A 12,854-nucleotide genomic window follows, 5' to 3' on the forward strand; every position below is an offset into this window, starting at 1 on the left:
GCGCTTACCATGTGCCAAGCACTGATCTAAGCGCTGGGGTAATAATAATAATAATAATAATGATATTTTTTAAGCGCCTATTGTGTGCCAAGCACTGATCTAAGCGCTGGGGTAATCATAATAATAATACTAATGATGATAATGGTATTTGTTAAGCGCTTACTATGTGCCAAGCACTGATCTAAGCGCTGGGGTAATCTTAATAATAATAGTAATAATGATGATGGTACTTGTTAAGCGCTTACTATGTGCCAAGCACTGTTCTAAGCGCTGGGGTAATCATAATAATAATAATAATGATGATGATGGTATTTGTTAAGCGCTTACTATGTGCCAAGCACTGATCTAAGCGCTGGGGTAATCATAATAATAATAATAATGATGATGACGGTATTTGTTAAGCGCTTACTATGTGCCAAGCACTGTTCTAAGCGCTGGGGTAATCTTAATAATAATAGTAATAATGATGACGGTATTTGTTAAGCGCTTACTATGTGCCAAGCACTGTTCTAAGTGCTGGGGTAATAATAATAATAGTTATTATTATTATTATTATTATTAATAGAGAAGCAGCGTGGCTCAGTGGGACAGAGCCCGGGCTTTGGAGTCAGAGGTCATGGGTTCAAATCCTGGCTCTGCCAATTGTTAGCTGGGTGACTTTGGGCAAGTCACGTCACTTCTCTGGGCCTCAGTGACCTCATCTGTAAAATGGGGATTAAGACCGTGAGCTCCCCCCGTGGGACAACCTGATCAACCCTGTAACCTCCCCAGCGCTTAGAACAGTGCTTGGCACAGAGCAAGCGCTTAATAAATACCATCATTATTATTATTATTGGTAATTGGTATTGGTAATAATAATAATGATGGTATTTGTTAAGCGCTTACTCTGTGCCAAGCCCTGATCTAAGCACTTGGGTAATCATCATCATAATAATAATAATGATGATGATGATGGTATTTGTTAAGCGCTTACTCTGTGCCAAGCACTGTTCTAAGCTCTGGGATAATCTTTAATAATAATAATAATGGTATTTGTTAAGTGCTTCCTCTGTGCCAAGCACAGATCTAAGCGCTGGGGTAATAATAATAATAATGATGATGATGGTATTTATTAAGTGCCTACAGTGTGCCAAACACTGTTTTAAGCGCTGGGGTAATCAGAATAATGATGGTGGTATTTGTTAAGCGCCTATTGTGTGCCAAACACTGTTTTAGGCGCTGGGGTAATCAGAATAATGATGATGGTATTTGTGAAGCGCCTACTGTGGTGTGCCAAGGACTGTTTTAAGCGCTGGGGTAGTCAGAATAATGATACGGTGTTTGTTAAGCACCTACTGTGTGCCAAGCACTGTTTTAAGCGCTGGGGTAGTCAGAATAATGATGATATGGTATTTGTTAAGCGCCTACTCTGTGCTAAGCACTGTTCTAAGCACTGGGGTAATAATAATAATAATAATGATATTTGTTTAGCACTTACTCTGTGCCAAGCACAGATCTAAGCGTTGGGGTAATCATAATGATGATGATGGTATTTGTTAAGCGCTTACTATGTGTCAAGCACTGTTCTAAGTGCTGGGTTAATCAGAATAATAATAATAATGGTATTTGTTAAGCGCTTACTACGTGCCAAGCACTGTTCTAAGCACTGAGGTAATCATCATCATCATCATAATAATAATAATGGTATTTGTTAAGCTCTATGTGCCAAGCACAGATCTAAGCGTTGGGGTAATCATAATGATGATGATGGTATTTGTTAAGCGCTTACTATGTGTCAAGCACTGTTCTAAGTGCTGGGTTAATCATAATAATAATAATAACGGTATTTGTTAAGCGCTTACTATGTGCCAAGCACTGTTCTAAGCACTGAGGTAATCATCATCATCATCATAATAATAATGGTATTTGTTAAGCGCTTACTATGTGCCAAGCACTGTCCTAAGCCGCAGGGGTAATCAGTATAGTGATGATGGTATTGGTTAAGCGCTTACTCTGTGCCAAGCACTGTTCTAAGCGCTGGGGTAATCCGAGTAATGATGATGGTATTTATTAAGTGCTTACTCTGTGCCGAGCACTGATCTAAGCGCTGGGGTAATCATAATGATGATGATGGTATTTGTTAAGCGCTTAACTAGGGGCCAGGCACTGTACTAAGCGCTGGGGTAATCATAATGATGATGATGGTATTTGTTAAGCGCTTAACTAGGGGCCAGGCACTGTACTAAGCGCTGGGGTTGAGAACAAGCCAGTCGGGTTGGACACAGTCCCTGTCCCATGTAGGGCTCACCGTCTCAATCCCCGTTTTACAGATGAGGTCACTGAGGCCCAGAGAGGCGAAGTGACTTGCCCGAGGTCACACAGCAGACAAGCGAGAGAAGAGACAGAGAAGCAGCGTGGCTCCGTGGAAAGAGCCCGGGCTCTGGAGTCAGAGGTCACGGGTTCAAATCCCGGCTCTGTGCCTTGGGGCCAGTCACTTCACTTCTCCGGGCCTCAGTGACCTCATCTGGAAAATGGGGATGAAGACTGCGAGCCGCCCCGTGGGACCACCTGATCATCTCGTAACGTCCCCAGTACTTAGAGCAGTGCTTTGCACATAGTAAGCGCTTAATAAATGCCATAAAAAAAAAAAAGTGGCCAAGCCGGGATGGAGACTAGGTCATCAGGTGGCCCCTCGTGGGGCTTTTAATCCCTGTTTTACGGAGGGGGAAACTGAGGCCCAGAGAAGTGAAGTGACTTGCCCAAAGCCACACAGCTGAGAAGTGGCGGAGTCGGGATCAGAACCCGCGACCTCTGACTCCCAACCCCGGGCTCTTTCCCCTAAGCCACGCCTGCTTCTCAATCGATCAATCAATCGTATTTATTGAGCGCTTCCTGTGTGCAGAGCACTGTACTAAGCGCTTGGGGAGTCCAAGTTGGCAACATAGAGAGACGGTCCCTACCCAAGAGTGGGCTCACACATTCATTCACGTTCAGTGAGCGCTTACTGATAATAATGATGGCAGTTGTTAAGCGCTTAGTATGTGCCAAGCACTGTTCTAAGCGCTGGGAGGGATACGAGGTGACCCCGTTCATTCCGTCGTATTTATTGAGCGCTTCCTGCGTGCGGAGCACTGGACTAAGCGCTTGGGAAGTCCAAGTCAGTAACATATAGAGACGGTCCCTACAGTGCTCGGCATGTAGTGAGCGCTTAACAAATACCACCATTATTATTTTAGACTGTGAGCCCGCTGTTGGGTAGGGACTGTCTCTAGATGTTGCCAACTTGGGCTTCCCAAGCGCTTAGTACAGTGCTCTGCACCCAGTAAGCGCTCAATAAATATGATTGATTGATTGATTATCATCATCATCAATCATATTTATTGAGCGCTTACTATCATCATCAATCATATTTATTGAGCGCTTACTATCATCATCAATCATATTTATTGAGCGCTTACTATGTGCAGAGCACTGGACTAAGCGCTTGGGAAGTACAAATTGGCAACACATAGAGACGGTCCCTACCCAACAGTGGGCTTGCAGTCTAAAAGGGGGAGACAGAACAGCATCATCATCATCAATCGTATTTATTGAGCGCTTACTATGTGCAGAGCACTGGACTAAGCGCTTGGGAAGTACAAATTGGCAACACATAGAGACGGTCCCTACCCAACAGTGGGCTCACAGTCTAAAAGGGGGACACAGAACAGCATCATCATCATCAATCGTATTTATTGAGCGCTTACTATCATCATCAATCATATTTATTGAGCGCTTACTATGTGCAGAGCACTGGACTAAGCGCTTGGGAAGTACAAATTGGCAACACATAGAGACGGTCCCTACCCAACAGTGGGCTCGCAGTCTAAAAGGGGGAGACAGAACAGCATCATCATCATCAATCGTATTTATTGAGCGCTTACTATGTGCAGAGCACTGGACTAAGCGCTTGGGAAGTACAAATTGGCATTATTCCCCAGCCCCCCACCTCCACCACCCCAGCCAGTTTCTTTCTTCATCCTGGTCCCCTTGGGAAGGAGCGACCCCTCCTCCGGCATCAGTCTACCCTCGCTCCTTCTAGCTGCGGGGGCCGGCTCCACCCTCGGCCTCCCCTTATCTCGGTTCAGACCCGAGTTCGAGGTCCATCTTTCCACCGGAGTCGTTAGGGCGCGGCAAGTTCTCCGCTCTCTCTACCCGCCCCGAGGTTGGTTATAAATAACTATAATTATGACATTTATTGGGTGCTTACTACATGCCAGTGGATATGAGCAGATTGGGTTGGGCTGTGGGGCAGGGACTGTGTCCTTTCATTTATTCAATCGTATTTTTATTGTGAGCCCACTGTTGGGTCGGGACCGTCTCTCTATGTTGCCAACTTGGACTTCCCAAGCGCTTAGTCCAGTGCTCTGCACACAGTAAGCGCTCAATAAATATGATCGATAATGAATGGTAATCCAATGGTAGTGGTAATGATCCATTCGTTCATTCAGTCGTATTTATTGAGCGCTTACTGTGTGCAGAGCACTGGACTAAGCGCTTGGGAAGTCCAACTTAGCTGTGTGACTTTGGGCAAGTCACTTCACTTCTCTGGGCCTCAGTTTCCCGCATCTGGAAAATGGGGATGAAGACTGGGAGCGCCACGGGGGACAACCTGATCACCTTGTAGCCTCCCCAGCGCTTAGAACAGTGCTTGGCACATAGTAAACGCTTAATAAATGCCATTATATATATATATATATATATATATACACACACACATACACATATATATGTATATATATGTATGTATACACATATATATACATATATACACATATATGCGTGTATATACATATATACACATATATATATGATGGCAATAGTAAGCGCTTAATAAATGCCATCATATGTATATATATACACACATATATACACATATACATATATACACACACACACACACACACACATATGATGGCAATAGTAAGCGCTTAATACCATCATATATACATATACACATATATGTATACATATATATATGCATATATATATGATGGCAATAGTAAGTGCTGAACAAATGCCATCATATATATATATATATATATATATACACACACATATATATACATATATATACACACACATATACACATATATACATATATACACACACACACACATATATATATATATATACATGATGGCAATAGTAAGTGCTTAATAAATGCCATCATATATATATATATACACACATATATACATGTATATACACATATATATATGATGGCAATAGTAAGCGCTTAATAAATGCCATCACGTATATATACACACATACATATATACACATATCTATATCTATCTATCTATCTATCTATATCTATCTATCTATCTCTCTATATGATGGCATTTGTATCTACCCTAGAGTTGAGTACAGTGGCTGAAACATAGTAAGTGTTACACACACACACACACACACACACCCCCACACACACACACCCACACCCCCCCCCCCCCCAGAATTAAAATAACCCCGGTGTTGCTGCTGTTATTGGCTGGTTCACATCAGGGTTCTGGGTTCAAGGTCCCACCAAATGGCGTCTCCCAGCAGGGACAGGCTGCGCATGCGCATTGGAGACGCGGGGGGGGGGGCCGCTCCGGGGTTGCGATTCCACCCGCCCCCGCTGGGGGGCGCGGCATCTTCCCCGGCCTGCCCCGCTCCTGGACAGGGGAGGTATTATTATTATTATTATTATTATTATTATTATTATTGTTATTATTATTTATTATCATCATTAGTCCAGTGCTCTGCACACAGTAAGCGCTCAATAAATACGATGGAATGAATGAATGAATGATTGCCACTACCATTGGATTACTATTCATTAATATATTTATAGTATCCTGTTCATTCATTCATTCCATCGTATTTATTGAGCGCTGACTGTGTGCAGAGCACTGGACTAAGCGCTTGGGAAGTACAAGTTGGCAACATACAGAGACGGTCCCTATTCATTCATTCAGTCGTATTTATTGAGCGCTTCCTGTGTGCAGAGCACTGGACTAAGCGCTTGGGAAGTCCAAGTTGGCAACATATAGGGACAGTCCTTACCCAACAGTGGGCTCACAGTCTAAAAATACCGCGCTGTGCCGTGGCTCAGTGGAAAGAGCCCGGGCTTTGGAGTCAGAGGTCATGGGTTCAAATCCCAGCTCTGCCCATTGTCAGCTGTGTGACTTTGGGCAAGTCACTTCACTTCTCTGTGCCTCAGTTACCTCATTTGTAAAATGGGGATTAAGACTGTGAGCCCCCCCGTGGGACAACCTGAACACCTTGTAACCTCCCCAGCGCTTAGAACAGTGCTTTGCACGTATTATTTTTTTTTAGAGAAGCAGCGTGGCTCAGTGGAAAGAGCCTGGGCTTGGGAGTTGGAGGTCGTGGGTTCAAATCCCGGCTCCGCCGCTTGTCAGCTGGGTGACTTTGGGCAAGTCACTTCACTTCTCTGGGCCTCAGTTACCTCATCTGGAAAATGGGGATTGATTGTGAGCCCCACATGGGACAACCCGATCACCTTGTAACCTCCCCAGCGCTTAGAACAGTGCTTTGCGCATGTTATTTTTTTTTTTAGAGAAGCAGCGCGGCTCAGTGGAAAGAGCCCGGGCTTGGGAGTCGGAGGTCGTGGGTTCAAATCCCGGCTCCGCCGCTTGTCAGCTGGGTGACTTTGGGCGAGTCACTTCTCTGGGCCTCAGTCACCTCATCTGGAAAATGGGGATGGATTGTGAGCCCCACGTGGGACAACCTGATCAGTTTGTATCCTCCCCAGCGCTTAGAACAGTGCTTGGCACATAGTAAGCGCTTAACAAATACCAAAATTATTATTATTATTATTATTACTGATTGATCGGACGCCTCCCTCCCTCAAGTCCGTGGATCTCCCCAAACCCAACTGCGACGTTTCCGGTCAGCGGATGGGGGCTGCCCCGAATCCCTGCGGACTCTAAGGAGGTTTCGCCTCTGCCAGCTGAGGACCCCCGAACCCAAGCCCGACGCACCGGGGAACAGAGGTAACGGGAGTCCCCGGCTTCTCCGAAACATCCCTCCTGGGCCCGATCGGTCCGGTGAGGGGCCAGGCCCTGGTGGTGGTGGTGGTGGTGGTGGTCTCAGCCCCGACGCCGGTAGTGTGGCCGAGCGGTCTAAGGCGCTCCATTAAGGCTCCAATCAATCAATCAATCAATCGTATTTATTGAGCGCTTACTGTGTGCAGAGCACTGGACTAAGCGCCTGGGAAGTACAAGTTGGCAACATATAGAGACAGTCTCTTCGGGGGCGTGGGTTCGAATCCCACCGCTGCCAGAAGCTTTAATTCCTCCAGAAGGCCAGACTGAGCCCCCTCCTTCCTCTCCATCCCCCCCTCATCTTACCTCCTTCCCTTCCCCCCAGCACCTGTATATATGGATATATGTTTGTACAGATTTATTACTCTATTTATTTTACTTGTACATATCTAGTCTATTTTATTTTGTTAATATGGTTTGGTTTTGTTCTCTGTCTCCCACTTCTAGACCGTGAGCCCACTGTCGGGTAGGGATCGTCTCTGTATGTTGCCAGCTTGTACTTCCCAAGCGCTTAGTCCAGTGCTCTGCACACAGTAAGCGTTCAATAAATACGATTGATTGATTGATTACTCCATTTATTTTGCTTGTACATATCTATTCTATTTATTTTATTTTGTTAATATGTTTGGTTTTGTTCTCTGCCTCCCCCTTCTAGACTGTGAGTCCACTGTTGGGTAAGGACTGTCTCTATATGTTGCCAACTTGGACTTCCCAAGCGCTTAGTCCAGTGCTGTGCACACAGTAAGCGCTCAATAAATACGATTGATTGATTGATTGATTTTATTTTGTTAATATGTTTGGTTTTGTTCTCTGGCTCCCCTTCTAGACTGTGAGCCCACTGTTGGGTAGGGACCATCTCTAGATGTTGCCAGCTTGGACTTCCCAAGTGCTTAATCCAGTGCTCTGCACACAGTAAGCGCTCAGTAAATACGATTGATTGATTATTTATTATCTTGTACATATCTATTCTATTTATTTTATTTTGTTAATATGTTTGGTTTTGTTCTCTGTCTCCCCCTTCTAGACAGTGAGCCCACTGTTGGGTAGGGACTGTCTCTATATGTTGCCAGCTTGGAATTCCCAAGCGCTCAGTCCAGTGCTCTGCACACGGTAAGCGCTCAATAAATACAATTGATTGATTGATTGATTGATTGATTGATCGGGGGCTGGGACGCCTACTCACAGGCCTGACTCCATCCGGGCCTCCGGCCCAGGGGTCTACGGGCTGCTGGCGGGGCTCCCACCCTTAGGACACGGTCCGTCCCGAGCGGGCCGCCCTCCACGCCCACCGCAACTAGGGCATCGGGAAACTACAGTGCTCTGCACATAGTAAGCGCTCAATAAATACGATTGATTGATTGATTGAATCCGGGGGCCCACCCCCTTGCCCCCAATCCCGCTCCCGGAAAGGGACAGAAGCGGGAAGTGAAACCCAAGGAACAGGAAGAGAGCTGGACCAAACCTTTCCCCCCTCTAAAGGAGCCACACTGGGGATGCGGGCTTAGGTTCAATCAATCAATCAATCAATCGTATTTATTGAGCGCTTACTGTGTGCAGAGCACTGTACTAAGCGCTTGGGTTCCCCGCAGGCCAACGAGCCCCATCTGTCTGGTGGCCTGCGCCCCAGAGCGACGGGATGCGTGTCTCCACGGGGAGAGGCCGGGCTGTGGGGACGAGGCACGGCACCCGGATCGTTGTTATTATCCCGAATAACAACGCCAACAGTAATAATACTAATATTTTTTGTGATTTTTTTTTTAATTCAGCATTTGGCTCTTTATACAACTGAACAGGCCAGAGCGTTTCTGGCGGGGGGACGGGGCGGGCCAGAAGTCAGAGACCCCGGGACCCGCCCCGCCGCCACCCTGGCATCTTCCCCGCGTCTGCTCGCGGCGAGGCGCGTGCGCGCTTTGGACCTCTGCCCCTCGGGGTCCGACTTTGGTCCCAACACAACCGATCCCCCCGGCCAGGGGGGCGAAAGATCGGGGGGCCGGGGCACCCCCTTCCCCGTCTCTCCCCCCGAAGGGTCGGGGGTAGTGCAGGCGTCTGTGTGTTGGGCCCCCTATGGCTTGCTGTCTGGGGTGCCTGGTCCCCCTAACTTGCTCCCCCACCCCCGACTAGCGGACCCTCCCCCCCAAAAACAATAAATAAATTAATCTTCATGGGGGCGGAGGTGGGGAGGGGGAAACGATGGGAAAAGGGTCCCGTTTCCCGCCCTCGACCGATCCTTCGGCGGGAAGGGCGGGCCCCCGGGGTCCCATTTTCTGCCCTCCTGCCTTCGCCGGAAGAGTCCCAGTCAGAGATGGGGGGGAGCCGGGGGGCGGGGGGCCCGGGGACCGAGAGAGGCCCTTAGCTCTCCGGCCCCTCGCGGCTCTCGCTCTCCTCGGGGATGTCCTGCATGCGGGCAAAGTCTGCGGGAGACAGAGAGAGAGCAGGCGGTCGGCCGCGTTACGACCATACCGCTCATCCCCTCCCGCCCGGATGACCGCGTCGGCCTCCCCGCTCCGGACTTCGCTCTGCTGCCCGGATCCTTTCTCTACAAGAAATGTTGAGGACGCGTTTCCCCGCTCCTCAGAAAACTCCAGCGGTTGCCCATCCACGTCTGCGTCGGACAGAGACTCCTCCCCGTCGGCTTTTGAGCCCTTGATTCATTCATTCAGTCGTATTTGTTGAGCGCTTACTGTGTGCAAAGCACTGTACTAAGCGCTTGGGAAGTACAAGTCGGCAACATATAGATGCCCTCGCCCCCTCACGTCATCTCCTCCAACCCATCCCGCACGCTTCCCTCTTCTAACTCCAGTCTCCTCAGCGGGCCTCCATCTCATCATCACCATCATCAATCGTATTTATTGAGCGCTTACTGTGTGCGGAGCACTGTACTAAGCGCTTGGGAAGTACAAATTGGCAACATCTAGAGACAGTCCCTACCCAACAGTGGGCTCACAGTTTAAAGTCCAATCTCCTCTATCTCGCCGCCGTTCCCCTCGCCCGCGTCCCATCCCGGCCAGGAACGCTTTCCTTCCTCTTATCCTCCAGACGATGGACTCTTCCCCCGCTTCAAAGCGTTTCATTCATTTCATTCAGTCCTTCTAGACTGTGAGCCCACTGTTGGGTAGGGACCGTCTCTATACGTCGCCAACTTGGACTTCCCAAGCGCTTAGTCCAGTGCTCTGCACACAGTAAGCGCTCGATAAATACGATTGAGTGAATGAATGAATGAATGAATGAGCGCTCTGTGCCGAGCACTGTACCGACCGCTCGGTAAAGGACAATTCAACAATAAACAGCAGGAGAAGCAGCGTGGCTCGGCGGAAAGAGCCCGGGCTTTGGAGTCAGAGGTCGTGGGTTCAAATCCCGGCTCTGCCACTTGTCAGCTGGGTGACTTTGGGCAAGTCACTTCGCCTCTCTGGGCCTCAGTTCCCTCATCTGTAAAATGGGGATTGACTGTGAGCCCCACATGGGACAACCTGATCACGTTATATCCCCCCAGTGCTTAGAACAGTGCTTTGCACACAGTAAGCGCTTAATAAATGCCATTATTATTATTATTATTAGATTCCCTGCCCACAATGAGCTGCAAATCAAGACGCGCTTTATCAAAGGCCTTCCTGAAGCCTCCGTTTCCTCTTCTCCCACTCCCGCCTGCGTCGCCCTGACTTGCTCCCTTTCTCCGTCCGCCCCCGCCAGTCCCAGCCCCAAGCCCCTTAACTACATCAATCAATCGTATTTATTGAGCGCTTACTGTGTGCAGAGCACTGGACTAAGCGCTTGGGAAGTCCAAGTTGGCAACATATCGAGACGGTCGCTACCCAACAGTGGGCTCACAGTCTAAAAGGGGGAGACAGACAACAAAACCAAACATACAGTACATATTTATATTAACGTCCGTCTCAGCCATCCTCCGGATTGTAAACCTGATGCGGGCAGGGAATGTCTGTCTGTCTGTTACTGTATTGTCCTCTCCCAAAGGCTCAATACAGCGCTCTGCACATAGTAAGCACCTGTGAGCCCACTGTTGGGTAGGGACTGTCTCTATATGTTGCCAACTTGGACTTCCCAAGTGCTTAGTCCAGTGCTCTGCACACAGTAAGCGCTCAATAAATACGATTGATGATGATGACGATGATGAGTAAGCACCTGTGAGCCCACTGCTGGGTAGGGACTGTCTCTAGATGTTGCCAACTTGGACTTTCCAAGCGCTTAGTCCAGTGCTCTGCACACAGTATGCGCTCAATAAATACGATTGATGATGACGATGATGAGTAAGCACCTGTGAGCCCACTGTTGGGTAGGGACTGTCTCTATATGTTGCCAATTTGTACTTCCCAAGCGCTTAGTACAGTGCTCTGCACATAGTAAGTGCTCAATAAATACGATTGATGATGATGATGATAGGGACTGTCTCTATATGTTGCCAACTTGGACTTCCCAAGCGCTTAGTCCAGTGCTCTGCACACAGTAAGCGCTCAATAAATACGATTGATGATGACGATGATGAGTAAGCACCTGTGAGCCCACTGTTGGGTAGGGACTGTCTCTAGATGTTGCCAACTTGGACTTCCCAAGCGCTTAGTCCAGTGCTCTGCACACAGTAAGCGCTCAATAAATACGATTGATGATGATGATGATGAGTAAGCACCCGTGAACCCACTGCTGGGTAGGGACTGTCTCTAGATGTTGCCAACTTGGACTTCCCAAGCGCTTAGTCCAGTGCTCTGCACACAGTAAGCGCTCAATAAATACGATTGATGATGACGATGATGAGTAAGCACCCGTGAGCCCACTGTTGGGTAGGGACTGTCTCTCTATGTTGCCAACTTGGACTTCCCAAGCGCTTAGTCCAGTGCTCTGCACACAGTAAGCGCTCAATAAATACGATTGATGATGATGATGAGTAAGCACCTGTGAGCCCACTGTTGGGTAGGGACTGTCTCTCTATGTTGCCAACTTGGACTTCCCAAGCGCTTAGTCCAGTGCTCTGCACACAGTAAGCGCTCAATAAATACGATTGATGATGATGATGATGATGATGATGAGTAAGCACCTGTGAGCCCACTGCTGGGTAGGGACTGTCTCTAGATGTTGCCAACTTGGACTTCCCAAGCGCTTAGTCCAGTGCTCTGCACACAGTAAGCGCTCAATAAATACGATTGATGATGATGATGATGACGAGTAAGCACCTGTGAGCCCACTGTTGGGTAGGGACTGTCTCTCTATGTTGCCAACTTGGACTTCCCAAGCGCTTAGTCCAGTGCTCTGCACACAGTATGCGCTCAATAAATACGATTGATGATGACGATGATGAGTAAGCACCTGTGAGCCCACTTTTGGGTAGGGACTGTCTCTCTATGTTGCCAACTTGTACTTCCCAAGTGCTTAGTCCAGTGCTCTGCACACAGTAAGCGCTCAATAAATACGACTGACGATGATACACCCGGATGAATGAATGGGGAAGGGTCTCCCTGAGCCGGGGTTGCGGCCGCCCGCTGATCCGGAGGCCCGGAACGGGGAATATTCCCCGCTTCCTCGCCCGCCCCCGGGAATATTCCCCGCTTCCTCGCCCGCCCCCGGCCCCGGGTGGCTCCGGGCTGACCTCGGGGGCTGTGGGGCGGGGACGGGTGGCCCCCGGCCTCCTCTTCGCTGCCGGTGTCCAGGTCGCTGCCGTCCGGCATCCGGTCCTCCGGGCTCCCGGGGTCCGGCCCCTCCTGCTCCTCGAAGGGCCCGGGGCTGGAGAGGGGCAGGTCCAGGTGTGGCGGAGAGTGGACCTGGGGGCGGGAGATGGGCAA

The 12,854-nt window shown here is 48.7% G+C and overlaps 1 protein-coding gene across 1 annotated transcript in view; it reads right to left on the bottom strand.

Annotated features, from left to right (window-relative positions):
• Positions 1-8,822: 8,822 nt before the first annotated feature.
• Positions 8,823-12,854, bottom strand: part of ARHGEF2 (Rho/Rac guanine nucleotide exchange factor 2) — an 87,735-nt gene continuing 83,703 nt past the window's right edge. Inside the window, exons 28-29 of the mRNA XM_038768505.1 lie at positions 12,662-12,833; positions 8,823-9,479 (exon numbers count right to left, since the gene is read on the bottom strand). Of these exons, the coding sequence (XP_038624433.1) occupies positions 9,418-9,479; positions 12,662-12,833 (234 nt within the window). The 3' untranslated portion in view covers positions 8,823-9,417. The remainder of the gene's footprint in view (positions 9,480-12,661; positions 12,834-12,854) is intronic.

Source organism: Tachyglossus aculeatus, chromosome Y4 (assembly GCF_015852505.1).
Source record: "Tachyglossus aculeatus isolate mTacAcu1 chromosome Y4, mTacAcu1.pri, whole genome shotgun sequence".
NCBI classification, from domain to species: Eukaryota; Metazoa; Chordata; class Mammalia; order Monotremata; family Tachyglossidae; genus Tachyglossus; species Tachyglossus aculeatus.